The 24415-nt window shown below is 39.7% G+C and overlaps 1 protein-coding gene across 1 annotated transcript in view; it reads left to right on the top strand.

Moving 5' to 3' along the window:
- Positions 1-21520, top strand: part of LOC119793617 (CDP-diacylglycerol--glycerol-3-phosphate 3-phosphatidyltransferase, mitochondrial) — a 40324-nt gene extending 18804 nt beyond the window's left edge. Inside the window, exons 6-11 of the mRNA XM_038300824.1 lie at positions 4362-4540; positions 8726-8922; positions 9052-9343; positions 11661-11809; positions 11898-12027; positions 20396-21520. Of these exons, the coding sequence (XP_038156752.1) occupies positions 4362-4540; positions 8726-8922; positions 9052-9343; positions 11661-11809; positions 11898-12017 (937 nt within the window). The 3' untranslated portion in view covers positions 12018-12027; positions 20396-21520. The remainder of the gene's footprint in view (positions 1-4361; positions 4541-8725; positions 8923-9051; positions 9344-11660; positions 11810-11897; positions 12028-20395) is intronic.
- Positions 21521-24415: the final 2895 nt, after the last annotated feature.

Below are 24415 nucleotides of genomic sequence, written 5' to 3'. Positions count from 1 at the left end.
AATACTTTCTAAAGAACACGCTGCAACTGCCTTGAAACCTCTAATTAACGTCTTGCAGAATAGCTTCCCGGTGTAATGGGTTAGTCTTGGCTGCGTTAGAATTCATTCACACCCTCCTATCTCGCAACTCCTGTCTTCTCTCACACATCTGAAGCTTGCTACTTCCATCGTTTGGAAATATTATTCTTATCAGGCTTGGAAATAAAAAAAATGAGTCTCTTGTGTGTCAACAAAGTGAATATTGAAGCACTTTGGTGATCAAACTGAAAATTTGGACTCCTTTCGCCCTTGAGTTTACAGCTGCAGGTTAAAAGGGTTAATCAACCTTTTTTAGCTACAGATATTAAATGATTAATTTATTTTTTATTGTTAACAGTCCAACTTGCCATATTTAAATCTGTTTATCTTGAGCCATTAAGCTATTTAAAATTTAAATCAACTTTATTACAGCTGAAAACTGAAAAATGGGGAGACATTTTATTTTTCAGATTCTTCGTGTGTGAAAAATAAAACGATTTTTATCTATTTTCCTTCCTCCATTTCCTAAATATTACAGGAATGTGCAGCAATATTTTGGATAAATAATAAATATTTGTAAGAAATGGCTGTCCTTCATTAAAAAAACTTATATTTCAAATCTGTCTGCAGGTTAATTTATCTTAGCAATAGATGTGTAAATAACCTTTCTTGGCTTCCTACAGCTAGTCTTAATATCTACACCCTGAACTAAAATTCATAAAAATTTAAACAATGATGTTTGAGTTTGAAGCTAGGTTAAGTAATTATTTTATCGAAATTGCATAAAACAGTAATGCATCCTTAATGCATGTAGCATTGGAATATCTGGTGCCAGACTGAGAGGAGGATTTTGTGTCGCATGCTTCCAGCCTCATGTTTAAGCAGAGAAACTAAGCTTCGTTTTCAGAGGTGGTGCTCCAGAGGAATCTTTGATTTAAGTAGATGTTCCATCAGACATACAGCAGATTTATTTTTTATTTTTTGTCAATTGTAGACAAAAAATAAACAAGTCGTTTTTTTTTTTTTTTGCTAAAAACTGCAACTTAGTTGTTCTTTTTAAAAATCAAGATGTCAAGAAACTCAGTGTTCCAGTGAGTAGCACTGCTGCCTTGCAGCAAGAAGGTTCCGGGTTCGATTCCCAGCCCGGGGTCTTTCTGCATGGAGTTTGCATGTTCTCCCTGAGCATGCATGGGTTCTCTCCGGGTACTCCGGCTTCCACTCACAGTCCAAAGACATGACTGATAGGTTAACTGGCTTCTCTAAATTCTCCTTAGGTGTGTGTGTGAATGGTTGTTTGTTCTGTTGTCTCTTTGTTGCCCTGCGACAAACTGGCGTACCCCACCTCTCGCCCAATGACAGCTGGAGATAGGCACCAGCATCCCTCGCGACCCCAGCAGGGATAAGCGTGACAGAAAATGGATAGATGTCGAGAAGTAGTTGTTTTTTGATGTTAAAGGTTTAAACAGATTTATCTCCAATCAGGGGTTAATAGTTACAGAAGCACTTGAGGCATTTACGTCTTTTATTTTATCACAATCATTTTTCACTGAGATGACCTCATAATGCAGGCCGCTTTAAACAATGTGTTAATGTTTCCATCAGGCTCATCATGCCAAACATTTGAGACATGTTGGCTAGACTGGTTTTTACTTACTGCTAAATGGCCATAATGAGCATTTGAAGCTTACATGAGGCTTTGAGAGAAGAAACATGTTGTGATCTGTTTCCTGAAGATTTTTGAAGCTTCAGCAAAGCCTCATCTCTCCATTACTAGACTTGTCTATGTCCTGTTGATATGAATGTAGGCCATGATTGGTGTTAGAAATTCTTCTAGTCCAATTTTTTTTTATTGAATCTAATCCAACAACCTCCATGATGTTTCTTTTTTTTATTTTTTTATTTCTTTACATTTTCTTATATTAAGTGAAATATTTAGTGATAGTAGGAAAATCCCACCACATGTGGTCCTTGAATTTGACAAAATTTGCACTTAAGAATCCTTGAATTTAGTGGTAACCAAGGTGTGGAAACTTTCCTGCTTTGCAAATTTTAATCAGTTAATGGTTAGACATTTCCACCTGAGGCCTGTGATCCCTTATTTGGAAATGTTTGGTTTTTCATAATTATCTGCAGTCCAATTTGAGGTCAAACAAGCCTAGATGTTGAATTTGTGTTTAATTTGCAGCGCTTTCTGTCATTATCTATTTATTTTTAGGGGAAAATGGGAATCTTTAAAAAAATTAAACGGGTAACACTTTCCTTTTTACACACGAGTTTCCACAGAAAACTTCTTCTGTGTTCTTCTGAAAAAACGACACAAACCCAAACAAAGTAATAGAAGGGAGAATTACAATAAAAACTTAAAAATTGAGACTTAAAATATTGACACAGTTTATTTATTTTGCAACTTCCTACTTTACAGTCACTGATGTAAAGAAGTCGTTCACATAAAAATTTGTTTCCTCTACAGAGAAACCTAAGGCGTCAGCAACTATTTGACCTACATCTTTATTTTCAAAATGTTTTATTAAATTTAAGTTTGGAATAAAACCAAAGCAGTAAAATTTTTTAAATGAAGCCAGATAAAAGAATGTTTTTTATTTTCACAGCACATTAAATGACTCATTAACAAAGATGACCCTCAATCATTTTACAGCTAATGACCCATGTACAGTAAGCACATCTTGATGTCTTATCTAGATCTATGATGTTTAGACAGTGAAGAATGCTGCACTGCTGGGAAAGGTGATCTCTTTGGTTCCTTTTGTGTCATTCAGCTTTAGGAATGCGAGTAATGAATTTCATTGTCAGAGATGTGAAAATGAAATGTCACCTTTGATTACTAGATGTTAAATTTAGTAATACTACAGTAAGGAAAGAATGAACTGGCCAGGCTTGTTTGGAATGAATGATGGGAAACCTCTCTGTTCAAAGACTCCGCCTGCAGGCCTTAACCAAAATAAGCCGTCATGTGTGACAACAACCCGTGACAAAGGAGATAAACAGGCACTAATTATACAAATTGAAGCATGGCGGAGGGAGACTCATGATTTGGGCTCGGTGTGCTGCAGGATAACAACTTGGTTGATCATCGGGACACTTATTTGAAACCCATTATTATATCTACAAAAGAATGAGATGATGTTTGCATAAAATCTACCGAAAGCAAACCTAAATCATGATTTAATAGCTTCCATCTAGGGTTATCACAAAACTAAGGTTTCAAACTATTTCATACTTTGATTAAAATATTTAATACTTTATACTGTTTTTGATACCATGGGAAAAAAATATGACAAATAATGGCATAGCCAAGTTTTGATAACATTATTTCCAAACAAAAACATGGATGCTGTTTAAGTGTGCAAATAAATAACAAATACCCCAAACATAACACAATTAAAATTATATGTTATGGTTATTTGAGGCAGTGGTTCCCAATCTTTTTGGACTTGTGTTCCCCTGTTGGCATTTTGTCTTACCATGGGTACCAATCTCAGTCAAAAGTATTGATGATTGTCCAAAAGTGGAAAATAACTGATTATAGAGAGTATTTTACTTAATCTTTTAATTTCAGCATTTAATTCTTATCATTTTATTATTTTAATCTCAAAAAAACGAAACAACATACACATGTTGGAAGTTTGAATTACCGGTAATTGAATTGAAATAAATACAAGGTAAAATACTATTATAAACCTGTATTTATAAAACTGGAGCTTCCTTATAATCACATTTAAATTTGATGAATTGGGAAATAATTTCCGAAATAAAATTATAGTCAGACTGACTAATTAGTTTTACTTTGTTTTCATCAAGACACCTGAGCTGCTTTGATGAGCTCTGATAGCTCAATGAGAAGAACAGCTGATCCCAGGCTGTTCTCTGCATCCACTCTGTTCCTCTGCTTGGTTCACATGTGTGTCAAAGCTGAAGGTGAACTCAAACATATAAGAAAAAAACTTACTCTTTGGTTGTTAAAAAGTGGTTAAAATGTTCAATTGGTTCATCAGAAAACATGCATCAATACTTTTCAGAGTATTGATATTTTTTGACAAACTTATTTCTATATAAAAACTCGAGCCAGAATTCTCCTAACCTGAAATTTTTTAAATCTTTTTTATTACATTATTACATTACAAAATCCAGATCGGTCCTTTGTGTTGGTAGAAATGTAAAAAGCCTCTTTCAGCCCTCTGACTGACAGTCTGCAGCAACAGGTGGGGGAAGGACAGTGCATCATCACTGCTAGCTCGTTTTGCGTCTAGCGGTACTGGTAATTTTGGAACAGGTTTCTTAAACCTGTGTCCACTTAATATTGTTCCCCTGACTCTGTTTTTCAGGGCCAACCTGAGCGACTCGTACTTCACCAACAGGCAGGACCGCTACGTGCTCCTGGAGAGATGCGGCGAGCTTGCAGACTTCTTCTCTGAGCTGGTGGAGGCTGTGGGGGATGTCTCCCTGCAGCTGCAGCCGGACGACTCGGTCACCATGCTGGAGGGCATGGTGCACCCATACAAAGGTAGAAACCGGACACGCTTTGTTTTGACAACTCGTGACACTTTGGGCTCGCCGTCAGGCGCAGGCTGTTGACGGGTCCAGCTAATGGAGCTTGAAAGCTTAGACAGGCAAAGAGATGCTGGTCAGTGAGAAGGACAGAGAGAGCTCTTGCGGTTTGCTAGCCACGCAGCCAGATGTGAAACTGTCAGATTTCTGTTCACACACGCAATCTCATCTTGCTATATATGATGACTTCCACTGCTTTTTAGTCATTTTCATTCTAAAGCTGATGAACACCCTAAACCTAACCATTACCAGAGCACACGTCACTCTAACCTCGATTCCCACCTATGTGTTAGCCGAGAAGAAAGTGAGGCCCAGCAAAGGTCCTCACTTTAGACCAAACTGTCCTCTATTTGAAAGTGAAATCATAAAAGAAAATGGTCCTCACTCTGATGCTAACACAGGAGCACCCACACACTCTGTAACACGAGCGCAGCCTCCCAGGATGTTAGTTTAAAGGATGAATGACATCATGTCTGCAGGATTAAGCTGCAGAAACGGACACCGGGAATAGAGATGTGATGTCACAGTGTTGCTGGAAGAAGATATGGACTGTAGTGGGAACTGATATTTACGCGCATACATGCAGGAGCTGGTGATATTCCATTCAGAGCTATTTGTACTGCATGAGTTGGAGGCTTTGTAACAAATTAGAAATAATGATGCATAACAGCAGCAGACAGAGTGGAGACAGCAGATTACTCATCCCAAGCAAATTGCCAAACACGCCTTTGCACTCACCTTTTTGAGAAGCATGCAGCACGATAAGCTGACTCACCAGTGGCCTCGCTTCTCTTTTACGTAGTTTTCATGCAAGATCTTTAATCATAAACTCAATTCTTTGTGTAAACGTTTGTTTTTGCTTTTATGAATTTAGCAGAAATGCAGTTTTTACAAATAAAACCTCTAATATGGATTGATATTGTCCCTGTTATTTAATGCTCAAACCCTAACCCTTTTTCCCCACTCACATGTGTTTTATCCATTATTTTTCTTTTCTTTTTGTTTTTATTGTTTTCCACCACAGCCAAATTTGACACACCGTGGTGTGTCAAATATGGCTGCTGCGTAGGTATGCATGTTTAATCGAGAAGGATGCTCAAGTTCACCACTTTGGTTGCAATTTTTAAATGAGCTCCAGTGGTGGAAAACAATAAAAACAAAAAGAAAAGAAAAATAACGGATAAAACACATGTGAGTGGGAAAAAGAGTTAGGGTTATTAGCCTTTTAAGTCCAGAACTGGGCTCTGGGTGCTACAGAACACCCCGTTTGTGAGTTGAGAGGCAAGAAGGTACACTACCGTTCTAAAGAAATGTCCTTATTTTTTAAGGAAAAGCACTGTACTTTTCAATGAAGATAACTTTAAACTAGTCTTAACTTTAAAGTAATACACTCTATACATTGCTAATGTGGTATATGACTATTCTAGCTGCAAATATCTGTTTTTTGGTGCAATATCTACATAGGTGTATAGAGGCCCATTTCCAGCAACTATCACTCCAGTGTTCTAATGGTACAATGTGTTTGCTCATTGGCTCAGAAGGCTTATTGATGATTAGAAAACCCTTGTGCAATCATGTTCACACATCTGAAAACAATTTAGCTCGTTACAGAAGCTACAAAACTGACCTTTCTTTGAGCAGATTGAGTTTCTAGAGCATCACATTTGTGAGGTCAAATAAACGCTCAAAATGGCCAGAAAAGAGAATTTTCATCTGAAACTCGACAGTTTATTCTTGTTCTTAGAAATGGCTATTCGATGCGAGAAATTGCTAAGAAATTGAAGATTTCCTACAACGGTGTGTACTACTCCCTTTAGAGGACAGCACAAACAGGCTCTAACCAGAGTAGAAAAAGAAGGAGGCCGCGTTGCACAACTGAGCAAGAAGATAAGTACATTAGAGTCTCTAGTTTGAGAAACAGACGCCTCACAGGTCCTCAACTGGCATCTTCATTAAATAGTACCCGCAAAACACCAGTGTCAACATCTACAGTGAAGAGGCAGCTGCGGGATTCTGGTCTTCAGGGCAGAGTGGCAAAGAAAAAGCCAGATCTGAGACTGGCCAATAAAAGAAAGAGATTAAGATGGGCAAAAGAACACAGACATTGGACAGAGGAAGACTGAAAAAAAGTGTTGTGGACGGATGAATCCAAGTTTGAGATGTTTGGATCACAAAGAAGAACGTTTGTGAGACGCAAAACAAATGAAAAGATGCTGGAAGAATGCCGGATGCCATCTTTTAAGCATGGTGGAGGTAATGTGATGGTCTGGGGTTGGGTTGGTGCTGGTAAGGTGGGAGATTTGTACAGGGTAAAAGGTATTCTGAATAAGGAAGGCTAACACTCCATTTTGCAACGCCATGCCATACCCAGTGGACATTGCTTGATTGGAGCCAATTTCCTCCTACAACAGGACAATGACCCTAAACACACCTCCAAATTGTGCAAGAACTATTTAGAGCAGAAGCAGGCAGCTGGTATTCTATTGGTAATGGAGTGGCCAGCGCAGTCACCAGATCTGAACCCCATTGAGCTGTTGTGGGAGCAGCTTGACCTTTTGGTACACAAGAAGTGCCCGTCCAACCAATCCAACTTGTGGGAGCTGCTTCTGGAAGCATGGGGTGCAATTTCTCCAGATTACCGCAAAGTTTGATGTAAAAAAAAAAAAATCTTATTTTAAATACAAATCATTATTTCTAAACTTGTCAATGTCTTGACTCTATTTTCTATTTATTTCACAATGTATGGTGGTGAATAAGTGACTTTTCAGGAAAACACAAAATTGTTAAATAAAAAAAACCTCTCAATTTAGGAGATTTAGTGTCAGGTTTTTTTCCCCAACATTTAGTGACTTAAATATAGATTTAATGCCGTATGTAAAAGATGGGAGTTTAGCTTATTAACTTAACTTTTGTCCTGTTACAACCACACACCTTAATATGTTTCATTGGAATTTTCTACCATAGAGCAGCATAAAGCATCACATGATGAAGAAGAGTTCTAAAAGGTGAACCTGAGGAGTTTTTTCCTATCAGAATATCTAGATATTGTACTTCTACTTGAAGTTCTGGTTAAATCTGGACTTTGAGTAGGCCATTCCAGTGTATGATGTTTTTGGATAAACCATCCCGTTGTAGCTCTGGCTGCATGTTTAATCTCGGCATTCCTGCTGGAAGGTGATTCTTCAGCTCCAGTCTTTGTTTTTTTTTGAGCATCTAACAGATTTCTACCAGTTTCACTTGTACCCCTGTGGAATAAAAAGTATATGTTTCTAGTCGAGAACCATCGATCCAGTTTTGTCCAATCCAATACCTGGGCTTAACGTATCGGCTGATATCCGATACCAATCCGATCCGAGTGAGTGAAGGATTTAGCCTTGAAATAAACATTGAAAAAGGACAACAAATGAACACATATACACACAAATTTATATTATTTATTACAAATAAACAGCAAAAAGAAAGAAATAAGACTTCCATAGAAGTGAACTGGATTGGATCTCCGATTTCAGATCACCGAAATCTCATCCAGGTATTGGATTGATCCATCTCTAGTTTTTAGTGATAGGTGTGTCTTGCAGCCTGTATATAGTTTTTTATTTTTTGTCTGGTTGGCCAAAGAGTTAAATTTTGTTCTAATTTAATTGGAGAACCTTCTTACACCTATCTATCCTATGGTTGTGCTTACCCTTGAATCAAGTTCTTCTACCTGAACTGTGGATCTCTGCTGCCCCCCTAAAGTTACCAAGGTCCTCTTGGCTGGTTAAAGTGAGCAGTTCACAGCTCGACTCTTTTGCTTTCAACTTTTTCTGAACTGTGTTTCTTGGTCTTGATGATATTATTTTTGTATCTCTACGATAAAAACGGCTGTTATTCAACAGGACTAAATGCCGAAAGCTGTTGTCAAAGGAGGCCTTTCTAATTTCCAAGCATTTTCATGTAATTCGCTTCTTTTCTTGACACGTTTTACCCTGAACTTGACGTCTCTGCTGTGTGTTCAGCTTTAAAGTGTCAGATTTATTTTGAAGCAGAATTACCACGTTATGACCAGAACAGTGTGACACAGAGGTCGATCTGACCCATCCTCCCTTTTCATCTCAGCCCCCCTGTAGGCTGACTTAATCTGTGTCTCCATGGTGACCAGGAAATCGGCAGGATTTTGCAGCAGCTGCGAGGAAGCGAATCATGGAGGTGGTGAGCTTGGCCCAGGTGAGACAGCAGCTGCTGCGGCACCGCTCCAAGGAGGAGGGAGGCATGAGCGAGTGTGAGGAGGACACCTGGGTGTTCCCTCTGGTGCAGATGAAGCCTCTGGGTATCCGGCTGGATGAGCAGGTCACACAGGTGAGCCTCCTCTGGCCACTTTTTATATTTGAACAGCAAGCTCTCCTTGAGAATTTGGTGGGAAAAGCTGAAGGGAACCGTGTTTGGAGGCCGTCTGTCATCACCTTCTGCTTCTCCTGGCCGTTCCAGCGCCTGCTGACAGACGCCGGGCCAGACTCCACTGTGTATCTAACATCGGGTTACTTCAACCTGACCCGGGCTTACATGCGGCTGGTGCTGGGGACCGGAGCCAGGTACCGCATCCTGACCGCCTCCCCTGAGGTCAACGGGTTCTTTGGGGCCAAAGGCGTCGCCGGAGCGATCCCTGCAGCTTACATCCACATCGCCAGGCAGTTTTACAACCAGGTGTGCCAGCTGGGCCAGCAGGACAGGGTGCGTCTGCACGAGTACCACAGGCCGCAGTGGACCTTCCACGCTAAAGGTGGGTGACAGTTGATTTGAGCTCATTCAGATTGGAACAGAAGTGTGTTGTTACTCTGTACAGTAGCAGCCATTCAAACTGGCCCTTTCTAGTGAAAAGCCAGCCGAATGGTAGCTCACTTCCCTGCAACTCCTAGAAAAATCCCCTCCAACTTCCAGCCACTGGAGTGATGTTCTCCTTCTCCTGGGCGTGCATATTTCTTTACTCTGACTCCACCCTTTCACTGATTTACAGGGTCTGACCAGGAGATAACACTTCTCTTTAGATCTTAATGTCCACAAATCATGAAAGAAAGAATATTTTAGTACAAAGATTGATGTTTAAAAAGGAATTGCAGGGTACCAGCAGAGGGCCCTTCAAATTTTGATTGGCTACTCTTGTATTTAGAAGCAAATCTAACCGTCTTTCCTGCATCTTTGCATCATGATGATGCCACCGCCATGTTTCACTATGGAGATGTGGTGCTCAGCAATGCCGTCTTCCTGCAATTATAATATTTAGCATTTAGAAACGTATTCTGGATGCCTGCTGCTCATCCAGACTGCCAGACTCGCTCTACAGGGGATTAACCTTATTAATTTAGCTGTTTTCAGCTATTGTTGTCTTATCAGAGCAAGATAATAGTAATACTGTTGTTATTATAGCCTGAGCTACTTATAATACCCTTTTATTCTTAACTAAAGCAGGTTTTTCAAGTAAATTTAGAACCCAGAGATAATATTGGAACCACTATACTGATATCAAGCCATAAAACAGGGGAAATAGACGTGTTTAGCCAGTTTGTTTTTAGAAGAAGCCCTTTGTTAGAAAGCATTTCCTTTAACTACAAAAAAGTAAAGTTGTCTCACCAAACGAAAGCATTCATTTAAAAAAAATGACGTCGTTTTTTTCAGTTTTGCTTCTTTCATTAGTTAAATGAGTCTTAAGATATAATATGAATTGTATATATAAATGTATTTATGTAAACATGTCATCATTTAAACTATATTTAGTTACATCCTAAATCTGTAGGTGGTGAATTCTAGTGGGAATTTTTCACCTGAAATTAAACCGTTCCTGCAAAAACAATCCCTAGAAATCTTGTAAAATGATTTTTTGGTTGTTTGGGGAATTGAAATCAAAACTTTCTTGTTTATTTATCTTCCACCGTCTGCCCTGATTAACATCATCAGACATGGAAATAACAAAATCTCTGTAAAATATGGGATTATTAATCTTTTTTAGTTTCTGTTTAAAAGTAGTTTCAAAGTATTTACTCAGAGCTGCAAACAATTTTGAGAAAGTTTTATTTTTCTTTAGTTGCTTAATAAAGAAGGCATAAATTAATGAGTGATTTAATAAACTTATTTTGTATAGCTCCTAAATTTCATGTCAATATTTTTTTCAGTATTATTACCTTTTCTCTGCAGTATTAAACGGGCTGATTTTACACAGTCAGTTCTTCAAAATGCGAAAAAAAACAAAAAAATTTAAGTGTTGGAAAATGTATGGTGGAGGATCTGTGATCCTGTGGGCTGTTTATCCGGAACATGATCAACTCTTGGAAATTAAAGGCTGATAGATCCTGTTTGGAAACTTTAATGGTTATCATTGGGTCTATTTGCAGGAAAATAATCCCAAACATGTGGATGGTTCACCGTCGGTTCACCAGATTAAATCTAAGGAAGATGCTTTGGGTTATTCCTAGTAGGATTACTGCAATTGAAGTGTCAGGTTGTTCTATTGTATTAAGAATTTTTTTTAAAGCTTTTCCAGCTGATTTTCTCTGTTAGCAGCGTTTTCTCTTTTCTCTGGGCTTCTTTTCCAGTCTTTCCCCAGAGAATTTACAGAATAACAAAGGTTGTTTTTGCTTTGATTCAGTTAATCAGGACCTCCATCTTTGCTCTCTGCTTTTATTTTCCTCAGCAGGTTACCGTGGTCACGGCTTGCTGGTAATTTGGCGAGATTCCGTTTAACTCAGAACAGCATGGGATGATTTTGTTTGAGGCCCTTTTGGTGTTTTAAGGCCAAAAAGAAGGGAAAAAAATTATAAACAGAATTAGTTCTGTTGGGGTAGGATTGTAGATGAGCCGTTCTCCATATGAAGAGTGTCGGGGTCTGCTGTTGTTCTTGTGGCTGTAATGGTATGTAGGTTCAGACAGGAATCTTGCAAACTCACTCTGCTTTAGCCCCAGGACAGGGATGCACACTCACTCGCCCATATTTTGAGGTTTTGGATCAACGTTGGGGATTTCTACATGTGCTTTCTTTTAGTTGTGGTTTCAGGCTGCTGGAACAGACTCTCACTGACTCCTCTCCCCTCCCCTCTTCTTCTCAGGTCTGTGGTATTACCTCCAGGGGCAGGACAGGCCTTGCCTCACTCTAATCGGCTCCCCTAACTTTGGTTACCGCTCGGTTCACCGTGACCTGGAGGCACAGATCGCCATAGCGACGGAGAACGAAGAGCTTCAGCGGCAGCTGCAGGAGGTCTGCTCGTTTGTTCCTCTCCCCCCCAGAAGGCTGGTGTGACAAAATGCTCAACAGCTCACCTGTGTTCTGTGTTCTAACCCGGAAGGAGCAGGAGATGCTGTACCGCCGCTCCTCCGAAGTGTCCGACTCCACTTTCCAGCAGCCAGACCGCCACGTCAAACTGTGGGTCAAACTGGTCACTCCGCTCATCAAGAACTTCTTCTGAGATCCAACAGGTTCAAAGTGAAACATTTACATCACACACAAGCAAACCTCCAATCATTAAAGATTTCAGCTTCCTCTGGCAAAGGTTCATTCAGCTCTGGCTTTGCTATGTTTGTATTTTATATTAAAAGATGATGAAAACCTGAACTTTTTATAATTATAACAACCAGAAAAATTTCTGTGCGGTGCGTTTCTGCACTAAGGAGATGGGCCGCTAATCTGCTTTTTACTTGATAAAAACAAATAACCTTTATATGCATATCTGATCCACACCAATTGACTGACCTTACTGGCATTGGATCAAGTTCTGCAGAACCCTGCAGCCACATGTTTCGATGTGTTATAGAAGAAGCAGATATAAAAGGTGGAGGAAATGAAGCCTGCAGTTTTTCTTCCACTGAACTTTCTTAGAAACACCACTCATGGTTCAGGGGTTTCACTTGAAGACATGTGGAAAATGTTTAAGTTAAATGTATTTTATTAGTGTTTTAGTGTGAAAAACACCTGGAGCTATAAAGTGCCTCGACTTGTTCTTGACATTAAAACTTGTCCTAAATTCAGATTTGGCCCTTTGCACATGAAGTCAGAGAAGCAAAACGTTTCTGATTCGAAAACACTTTTATTGATATTGTGTAACTTTTAATGATGTAGTTTTTATTTTCTTTCTGCCAGCTGTAAACCATAATCATTAAATCTGACAGACATTGGAACTTAGTTTTCAGCTCGGTATATTTAATTCTGTATTTGAAACAATTGAACTTTGCATTAATGCTCTAAATCTCAATTGCTACATTTTCTCGGCTGTTACCAGAATTTGCAATTTTTCTTCCTCTCCTTATTGCTTTTTTTTTTTGCAGCTTAGCAAAAATGCATCTCTGGATATTTAGTGCAGAGGTACCCACTCACACAGACAGTAAAGCTGTGGGCTGTGGGTTCTGTGAAATGCTCGCAGTCATTGTGGTGATTCCCAAATCCAAGTGTCCAGACCTCCTCTTTCCCAGAATCGGCGTACAGGGAGCAGGGACGGGGAGTCGGCTGATTCAGAGCCGCCGTCAAGTGAGTCAGCATGGCGTTATGGGGATGATCTGACACTTTGGTTTGGGAGTCCTGTCAGGACTCGGTGAGGTCGACTCAGGAGGTTCATACTTGTGAAACTAGAAGTTCTGCTCGTTTGTCATAAAGTTCAGCATTTCTCCTCCCTGAGCTAAACGCTCAGGCTGCAGGGAAAGCTGTCAGCTGCAGAACGAGAGAAAGCAGCGCATTTCCTGAGAAGAGGAAGTGTTTTTCAGGCTTGAAACTGACGGTAAATGGGTGGTGTCTTATCACTACCTGAGCACTGCCAGGAGAGAAAAAAAATCTGAGTCATCAGCTGCCAGAAAGACACAGTTAGAATAGATATTTTGCAGTGAAGCATAGCACACGCTGTGGTGAGTGTGTTCAGGCTTATTGTTGGATGACTGCAGAACTGGTTCGATTTGTGTAAAAGGCTAAGAGGAAACCTTCTGATCAGCTTGAGCTAAACATGTGTAGAGAAACGGTTTACCACGACGGCTACTACACAGGCTGATTTAATCAAACTCTAGTGTGTTATTTAACATGGAGGGAGTGAAAATAAGGTTTTATAGGTGCATTAGTTGCAGATCTCAGGAGGAGCTTAAAAAATAATATTGGATCAGTTCACTGCTGTGCAGACAGTCTTAGAAAATATGGCCCCTTGGTAACCAATTAGTGGACCGGCATCTGTACCGGATGAGAAGAAGTCAGGGAAGCCAACAGCAACATTAAAGGATCTGCAGACATTTCTGAGAAATCATTTGCATGTTTGGCTGATGAGTTTCAATTTTTTGGACTTAATTACAAGAAACACCAAGTCCCCAGTGAAGCACGGTGGTGGCAGCACTGTTTTTCTTCTAAACCTACACTAAGGAACTTTTCAGCCTTCATAAAATGTTTTCATAACTTTTATAATTATACTGAAAACTTAATTGAATGACACCTCTGCACATATTTTTATATCTCAGGGAAACATATTCTAGGACATTACAACATTACAACTTTTACAGGTGCTGGTCATAAAATTAGAATATCATGAAAAAGTAGATTGATTTCAGTAATTCCATTTAAAAAGTGAAACTTGTATATTATATTCATACATTACATACAAACTCATATATTTCAGATGTTTATTTTGTTTAATTTTGATGATTACAAATGACAACAAATGAAAATCTCAAATTCATCATATCAGAAAATTAGAATATTACTGAAGACCAATAAAAACAAAGGATTTATAGAAATGTTGGCCAACTGAAAAGTATGAACATGAAAAGTATGAGCATGTACAGCACTCAGTATTTAGTTGGGCCTCCTTTGGCCTGTATTACTGCAGCAATGCGGCGTGGCATGGAGTCGATCAGTCTGTGGCACTGCTCAGGTGTTATGATAGCCCAGGTTGCTCTAATAGTGGCTTTTAGCTCTTCTGAATTGTTGGGTCTGGTGTATTGCATCTTCTTCTTCACAATACCCCATAGATTTTCTATGGGGTTAAGGTCAGGAGAGTTTGCTGGCCAATTAAGAACAGGGATACCATGGTCCTTCAACCAGGTACTGGTAGCTTTGGCACTGTGTGCAGGTGCCAAGTCCTGTTGGAAAATGAAATCTGCATCTCCAAAAAGTTGGTCAGCTGCAGGAAGCATGAAGTGCTCTAAAACTTCCTGGTATGTGGCTGCGTTGACCCTGGACCTCAGAAAACACAATGGACCAACACCAGCAGATGACATGGCACCCCAAACCATCACTGACTGTGGAAACTTTACACTGGACTTCAAGCAACGTGGATGAAGTGCCTCTCTTCTTTTCCTCCAGACTCTGGGACCTTGATTTCCAAAGGAAATGCAAAATTTACTTTCATCAGAGAACATGACTTTGGACCACTCACCAGCAGTCCAGTCCTGTTTCTCTTTAGACGCTTCTGACGCTGTCTGTGGTTCAAGAGTGGCTTGACACAAGGAATGCGACAGCAGAAACCCATGTCTTTCATACGTCTGTGTGTGGTGGTTCTTGAAGCACTCACTCCAGCTGCAGTCCACTCTTTGTGAATCTCCCCCATATTTTTGAATGGGTTTTGTTTCACAATCCTCTCCAGGGTGCGGTTATCTCTCTTGCTTGTACACTTTTTTCGACCACATCTTTTCCTTCCCTTCGCCTCTCTATTAATGTGCTTGGACACTGAGCTCTGTGAACAGCCAGCCTCTTTAGCGATGACCTTTTGTGTCTTGCCCTCCTTGTGCAAGGTGTCGATGGTCGTCTTTTGGACAACTGTCAAGTCAGCAGTCTTCCCCATGATTGTGTAGCCTATAGAACTAGACTGAAAGACCATTTAAAGGCTTTTGCAGGTGGTTTGAGTTAATTAGCTGATTAGAGTGTGGCACCAGGGGCCATCAATTTTGAACCTTTTCACAATATTCTAATTTTCTGATATGATGAATTTGAGATTTTCATTTGTTGTCATTTGTAATCATCAAAATTAAACAAAATAAACATCTGAAATATATGAGTTTGTATGTAATGTATGAATATAATATACAAGTTTCACTTTTTAAATGGAATTACTGAAATCAATCTACTTTTTCATGATATTCTAATTTTATGACCAGCACCTGTAGCTCTTTCATGCTTTTTTGTACTACATACACTCTTTTTATGTTTGTTGTATTTGTATCCTTAATGGCATCTTTCTTTAACTCTTTCTACTATATAAAAAGTACTGGAACCAGAATGTCCCTGAAGGAGAAATCCCAAAGGATAAATAAAGTTGAGTCTAAGTCTATGTCCAAGTCTAAAACAACTAAACATGTGTAGACTGCTTTACGGCATACTGTACGTCACTTCCCCCTTTCTCCATTCGTTACCAAGACTGAAGTCGACAAAGTGTCCTTGAGAGATCGTATATTTGTACAAATTCTGCAGGGGTGATATTCAGGTAATACAGCTTCTTCCTGCTGCGATCTATACATTTTTACTGTTAAATTATCAAACATAACATTGTTTCAACATAATTAGATTCCGTACCTCAGCGTTATTTAGCTTTTACACAGCCGCTGGAAAAAGAAATGTAGTTCAATCCAACTGCAAGCCTTTGGGAGATCAGGATTTTACGACGCTATGCGATGGTCCTCATGGGAAATGTTCGCTTAGTTTGATTACGCTATGATGCTATGGAAGACTCCTCGATATGCGGCCGACAATTGCAGCCTTCTTTTTGCCCATTTTGAAGGGCGGGTCTGGTGTATCCTATGTAGCCTTGGATATCCCATGATTCATTGCGAGTCCAAGGATCCCGGCTGCTCCGTGCTCAGAGGAAAAAGGTAAAGGGCGCCGGACAGTGGTGAATATTCTAAGTGCAGTTTAATATAATACAGGTATGTGAAACGTTCTGTCTGAAATGAATGAAAATTGTTGTAGTTGTTCCTCAGTTCCTCGAACGAACCCAATGTCTTCCTTCAGGCAAAACAATACAGCTTTTGTCCACTGGGGGGAGCCTAAATCCACCAAAACTAAAGGTTCTTAAAGGAATAGTACACCCAAAACATGATTAGCCTTCATTTTCTACTCACCCCCATGCTGAACAAAACTCTGGAGTACTTTTTTGATATCTCAAATGCATCTGGAGATCTGGGAGGCTTCTTGCTGTCTGCTGACATTCAAATAATGGAGGTCTATGGCGCCCGAGACTTTTGTGGACCTTTCTGTCTCGCGCGCCATAGACCTCCATTATTTGAATGTCAGCAGACAGCAAGAAGCCTCCCAGATCTCCAGATGCATTTGAGATATCAAAAAAGTACTCCAGAGTTTTGTTCAGCATGGGGGTGAGTAGAAAATGAAGGCTAATCATGTTTTGGGTGTACTATTCCTTTAAGAACTAATATTTTTAATTTATTTAACCTTTATTTTAAACTAAAGATGCACCGATCTGATGCTCAGATCAGATATCTGCTGATCGGATATCAGATGAACGGCGTCGATCCAGTGTTACCGCGCAATCTTTACGATTTCCATTGATATTATACATGCAGATAAGCTACAGCCATTTAGTGATTAAAATGTTATGATTCCAAAGCTGATTACACTGATGATTTACGTGTTCATTTGTTACCTTTTTTATTTTCATGTCAAGCATGATGCCTTTGGTAACATGGCGAGTTATCGCATTATGGAGCTGGTATCGGATATCAGCCAATACGCTCAGCCCATGCATCGGTATCAGATTGGATCAGATTGGAAAAAATAAATCGCTTCATCTCTGATTTTACCGACTTTAAAGCGAAGGTCATTATCCTGCCAAGTACCACGATATTGTTTATTCATTTATTTTTAGTTTTTATGGCAGTGGTGGCTCATTTTTCTGATAGTAGGCTGACAGGAACAGAGGGAAAGAATATGCGGGAAAGAACTACAGGCCGGATTCGAACCCGAGTTGGCCGCGTCGAGGACTAAGGCCTCAGTACAGATACCACAATATTTTAATGTATCTACAACTTCTATGGTAAACTTCTATTACTTCTTTAACAGAAGGAATAATATGGGATCTACATAACTTTGGTTTTTCGAGCAGTTGTGAATCACAAAGAGTGTTTTGAAAGGTGATAAAATCAGTCTGAAAGTCAGAGTGAACTGCCTCTGTTGAGGATGCTGGGAACTTTGAACAGCTTTGCTGGAAACATAAACGATGTTGTCAATCATAGATCCAATTTAATTCTGGCTGAAAATCTGGGGATGTGCCAGAATCAACCTCACAACCTGATGGAGAGAAGAGGCAAAGGGTCGAAGGTTAATTTGCTGATTGCTGCAACTGTTGTTAATGTGTGTTTACAAGAAAACCCACATTTCATTTGAATAATTCCGGTTTTTCGGTTGAGTTTCACAGATTAAAGCTCACATAAAATTTCTGTAGTGCTTTTTTTACACTTGTTTTTTTTTTTCACCACAAAATCTTTTCATTTTTAGCAGGCGTCAAATATTTGATCTTCTTTGAAGGAATATTAAACAATCTGATTCATCTTTACAACTTTCCCAAACAGCTGGTCCTGCTGGGCGGAGCCTGTTATTTAACTTCTGGCTCCGGTTTTATCTTTTGTGAGACTCCAACAAGAACTTTATGGTATGATTATACAAGGACGTATAAAAACAAAAATAGATCAGGCTTGTGTATAAATGTCATCCGATTAAATCAAGTTCATGCTGCGTAATTAAATCCTGACGTGAGAAACAATCCTATTTAGAAAATTCCCGAGGCTGTTTCTTATTCTAAATCCGTCCTGTTTATTGGGATTCCTCCTGCTGCTGATAAATAGTTTTTTCTGTATTGTAACATGATTTATGCGAGAAGAAGTGCGAATCAGAGTGTTTCTGGATCCCATTATGACCTCCTGTCTGCAGCCTCATTTAATATCTGCAGGTAATTCAGAGAAGGGCGGCTCTTTAAGCTCTTACTGGAAACCACAGCCATATTTCCAGCTCCTTCAGTTTGAAAGTTTACATTTCTGCCACTAAATTCAAATGCTTCAAATGTTAAGCAGAATAACTAAAATCCAGTCATGCATTTTTGTTTATTACTTTTTTATTCATGTTGTCCTATCTTTCTGGCATGGGCCGTTCTGGTGCTCGCTTGAATCGCCTGAAGAACTTGTTTTTTTTGTTTTGTTCCAAGTTGAGCTGTAGTTTGAAGAGCTTTCTTTATTTTCCTTTTCTTTTGTTTGCTCGTTTGTTTCCTTCTGGCACAGGGATCGACTTCACTTCCAGTATCTCTCTCTCTCTTTTTTTTTTCCTTTATTCCCGAAATGCCGGCAAAACAAAAGCCGTCCTCTCCAACAATAGCCTCGCCTGTGAGCGGTGTGAAGAGATCTTATCAGTAGCCCGGTTCATCTATTGTTGGGAACCAGTGACAACAACTTGAGGCTTCCTACCATCAGGGACTTTGACTCAGGATAACAGAGGTTGTTGGTGATTGACTATTGGTTACTGCCCTCTAGTGGTAAAATGTTGATGTTTCAGGAGGGATCACATCCTGCAGGTGATATTTCCTGCAGCCTGTGTCTGGCCTCCACTTTGTTTCACAGTCCAGTTGAATCCTCCATCCATTGCTGTTACATGTGCATCTCTTTCTACCACACTTTTTTCTTCTACTCAACTTTCTAATCATATTTTAAATTATTCTTCCATTAACAAGTAGTTGCTGGTGTCTGCATCCAATAAAATAACATTTTTTTAAATTAATTGTATGTTTTATACATATTAAGTGAGATCCAAACATTTTTTTTTCTCTCTAGCTGTAATTCATAACTTTATAAATAACGTTTGAAACATATAAATCTGAGCTGAATTACTGAACTAAAGCTTGTTTTATTTAAATTTAGTATGATGCATATTTTTAAGCATAGAATCAGTTTCATTCACAAGGCTGAAACTAAAGATTATTTTGCAAATGGATTCATTTGCTGATTGTTTTTTCGATGTATAATTGGATAACCAAAGGTTCCTTAGAGACATTTTTTAACGAAATTAAACCAGGGGAAACTAAAACTTTTCCACCTTTGGAGTACTGGATAGAGCATACTGACATTTTTTAAAACCTTATATGCAAAATAATTTTTTGTTTTGTTTTTGTTACAATGTTGTTATAATTACTGCTTTAAGTGGGTTATCTCTGTCAGCTAAAGGCATGCTTTACATTCTCTATACTCCAGTTAACAATTAAATTGATTACAAAGTTAGTTTACGATTATTTCAATAATCAATTAATCACGATTCATCCGCTTAGTAGTTTTAGCCTACATACACACATATATACATATGTGTGTGTATATATATGTATGTGTGTGTATATATATGTATATGTGTGTGTGTATATCAGGGTTTCCGCAGGTCATAAAAAAAATTTAATGTGATTTTAGTGGCATTTAAAATGCTTTATTTAAAAAAAAAAAAGGTTTATAAAACAATTTCTTCAGATATATCAGATATAACTGGTTCCACGTGTTTATGTGCGTATATCAACATATGAGAGTCATGAGTACTTGTTGATGGCATTAAAATTATTTCTAAGAGCATTAAAAAGCATTAAATTAGAGTTGCTCATTCCTGTATAAACCCTGTATATGTGTGTATGTTATATTCCTAATATTTGTAACTGCATCATTTATGCCAGGCAAATACACTGATGCTGATTTTTTTCTACTTTTGGAAAAACACTGAAGAGTGACTTTTTGTGTGTTATTATTAAGCAAATTAACTCATGACAGCAAACATCTTATGAGTTGGATAAAAGGCAGAGTATGTTCCAATGAAAAAGCTTATAATGACTCTTTTGCTCCTTCACAGCTGCGGTCACCCAGTGATCTCTTCATGTGGTCCAGAGTCACGGCTCAGCACAGACATTTGTGTCGTTTGCTTGGTCTTCCTTTTTGGGTTTGGACTCCAATGTTGAGCCAAGGTCAGCCCCGGTTCTGCAGAGAAGATGTTCTGGTACAGGCTGAGCATCGCCGTCGCCTCATCAGTGCCACTAAAAGTGACTGCAACACATAAGAGGAACTGTGATTGACTTTGTGGCTGGAAAAAAAAAGCTCTTAACCCCTCTTCCATTTTTTACATTCACATCCACAAACTGTGGATTTCTGCACTTTCCAACAGAGGAAGCTACTGATTATCTTTCTGCACCTCCACATGCACTGTTGTTGCATGATGTGGAGCCAAACAAAGACTCTGACGTCTGTGACGGTAAGCAGACGGGTGTGGTGAAGCCCCTGGAGGGGCCTTAATAACAGCTCCTAGGGTTTGTTTACAGCTCTGCCCAGAGATACGTGTACAGTTATCTTTGTAAACTCAAGGATCTGATGAGTTTTTAAAAGTGAATCACAATGTTGAACTAAATTTATTCTAAAGCTCAATGCAGAGCTTTAGAGTTCAATGTAATCAAAGTTCACTGGAGATGATAGATAAGAGGACGGTTCTCCTGGCGTTAGAAACTCCCAAACTCAGCGACCGCAATATTTTTACACTTTGATCCATTTCAACTGCAGCAAATAAAAAATAAATAAATGAAAAATCCACTGAGGAAGATTTAATGGCTTTAGCTACAAACTGTTCTACTGTTCTAATTCTAGGGTTTGCCTGCAGATTAACGAGGGAACCCGAACTATCACCCAGTCCTCACCAAGGAGCTGCTGCAGAAAGTTTTAGAAAGGTTCTAGTGAACACATCTAGTTGAAATGAGGATCATCTCTGTCACCTGAGGGAAAAGTTTTTGGTTTAGCAGCTGACTGTAGATTTAATCCAACTTAATCCAACTAAAATCTGCTAATAAAATGTCCACTTGTTTCTTTTTAAGGAGCAGAATGATCAGATGCTGCAGACATGTTTTATACCAAATTCATTTATTGATTCCATATGTTTGCTTGTCAGTGTACAAACATCAAAATAATAAAAATATTATAGAGTTTAATGAAAGTTATATCATTTTAGCAGTTTTATTTGTTTTTAAATTAAAGCAATACGTTTGTGTTTAACTGTCTCGTTTTTTGGGGGCCATCTGGTGAAAGTAGCCAGCGATATTTAGTAGCATCTCTGAAAAGAAAACATTTTTTATAGTACAAACCTTAAAACGTTTTAGGCAAATGCATGGTGAAAACTACTGGCTTCTGTTCAGTAATAACTGTGCATATTCCTCTGCTCCTATTACAGCTCACTAAATAAGTGGGCGTAAACAGATGGGTTGGCATGCAGGGAGGATTCCAGCATGTGTTGGGGAAGCTGTTAAGAACCAGTGACCCTGTTTCAGTTTCAGTGTTGGATCGAATTCAAGAAAAAAGGAATGGGTGATGGGTGAAAGGTCCACAGCATCACTTCTCCTCCACCGTACTTAACATTGACCTTAAGAGGCTAATCCAAATATTGGTCCAGATCTGATCTATTGCAGATTTTGATCATTTTGCTGAAGCAGAATATTTTAGTTACAAGTTTGAGTACAGTCAGGAAAATTCCAAATATCTACATTTGTGACCTGCTCCCTGTACGCCATGCTTCTGTCCAACTATATGTCACATTTCTTGTTGTCTTAAAAAAAAAAAAAAAAAAACATTTACAGGAGTCTTATCTGTGGAGATTCTCAGTCATCCAGGTCATGGTTAAGCTTGAAAAAGTTCAGTCTAGGCAACTGGAGGTGACGTTTTCAAGAAGCACTGCATCCCTGTGCACTTTAAACCCAGCAACTCCCTGAGACAAAAATTGGTTCACCCCAAACTCAGGACACCCAGAAAATAAGACCGGCAACGTGGTTTATGCTGTTCAGTGTAGTGAAGAGTGCAAAGATCTGTACATAGGAGGGACCCAGCAACCGTTAGACACCACATGGCTCGACACAGGGGGGGCCAACTCCCCAGGACAAGACTCAGCTGTTCACCTTAGACTTAGACTTAGACTCCTTTATTTGTCATTTTGTATGCACAGAGTGCATACAGAACGAAATTGCGTTACATACAGCTTATGAACATTGCATTGATATTTCAAATGGCACGAGTTATACAAAAAGTGCAGCAGTGGTCAAAGTGTAAACAGTGCAGAGGATAAGAGACAGTGTGCAAATTGCAATGGTTCAGTGCAGATAGGCATTTGTGCAAAAAATGCGTTATTGAGAATAAAAATTAGATGAACTTAAAGGGTTAAAAGTTAAACGTTCAGCAGCATTGATGCCCGAATGTGCAATAGGTGCAGAGTTCGGTTTGTGGATCAAAGGTTCAACAGTCTGATGGCAGTGGGGAAGAAGCTGTTGCAGAACCTGGTGGATCTGCAGCGGATGCTGCGGAACCTCTTCCCAGAGGGCAGCAGGGACAGCAGTCCATGGTGGGGGTGTGAGTAGTCTTTGATGATATTTGATGATATTACGGGCTCGGGACACACTGCTGTGATGAAATATCCTTAATGGAGGGAAAAGGAGCCCCAATGATTCCTTCTGCTGTTCTCACCACCCTCCTCACGTTCTTCCAGTCGGAGGCTCTGCAGCCTCCACACCACACAGTGAGACAGCTGGTCAGAACGCTCTCTATGGTGCTTCTGTAGAAGGTTGTGAGGATGGGTGGGGGCAGGCGGGCCCTCCTCATCCTCCGCAGGAAGTACAAACGCTTCTGTGCCCTCTTCACTAGAGATGAAGTGTTTACAGTCCAGGTGAGGTTGTCCGTGACCTACACCTGAAGGCTGAAGGACATTCGTTTGACCACAACAACGACCATATTCTGGCCAAGGTAGAAAGATGGTTTACAGTAAGTGAGGGGTTAAGGAAGCCATCTTTGTTACCCTGGAAAAAACGTTTCTCAACAGAGGAGCTGGCCTTAGACATAACCTGTCACCTATTTAATAAAGTACTTTTAGGAACAATACCCAGAAGATTCACCTCTAACCTTCCCTCACCTAACACTGCAATGAGTTATGTGACCGAAACCACTCGCACACGAGGGAGTTTTTGACCCATCAGAACCTCCTAACCTCTTTTAGTTATCAGGCTCCTCTCCTGTGGAACCAACTACCAGTTTTGTTCTGTGAGGCAGACACCCTGTCTAAGACTAGGCTTAAAACTTTCCTTTTTGATAAAGCTTAGGCTCAGGTTATCCTGAGCTATCTCTATAGTTTTGCTGCTATAGGCCTAGAGTTCTGGAGGACATAGGGACCCCTATTTCATCATTCTGCTTTTTCTCATAGTAGCTTCACCTCATCTCTTCCTGTTTGGCTTTGACATCATCCTGGAGACAAACATCAGCTGTGCTGCTTCCATCAACACCCTTGTTTATAGATGCTGGAGATCGGCCTGTTTTCCAGTGTAGTCCTGTTTCTCTGACTGTGACTGGCTGCATGTGCTTTCTTCATCCTCTGACATGGGGGCTGGCTTAGAGCTCGTCTGCCTGACTGTGTGTTTCCTGGACGGGGCCGCCTTTTGCAGCTGCTTTTTGTATGTCTGCTTCTGTCTCCTTGAACCCCAGTCGGCCTCAGCAGATGGCCGCTCACACTCAGTCTGGTTCTGCTGGAGGTTTCTTCCTATTAAAAGGGAGTTTTCCCTCTCCATTTTCGCTACAAGCATGCTTAGTGTGAGGGATTGCCTTTGAGTCAATGAGTCGATGCAATCAACTGGTTTTCCTTAGAAAACTTTGAATCAATCTGACCATATGATTTGACTGAACTGTAAAGTACCTTGAGATGACATGTGCTGTGATTTGGCACTATATAAATAAACTGAATTGAAATTAACGACCATTAACACCTCCCAATGCGACCTCCTTGGCCAATCAGTGACAGAGATCAAAGCCAGCTTTTATCCCCTCTAACTCTTTGTTCCACCTACAGTATATTAATCTC

This window comes from Cyprinodon tularosa, unplaced genomic scaffold, assembly GCF_016077235.1.
Source record: "Cyprinodon tularosa strain WSP-4 unplaced genomic scaffold, ASM1607723v1 ctg457, whole genome shotgun sequence".
NCBI classification, from domain to species: Eukaryota; Metazoa; Chordata; class Actinopteri; order Cyprinodontiformes; family Cyprinodontidae; genus Cyprinodon; species Cyprinodon tularosa.
The sequence above is the reverse complement of the archived record's forward strand: the minus strand, read 5'-3'. Positions and strand labels throughout refer to the sequence as shown.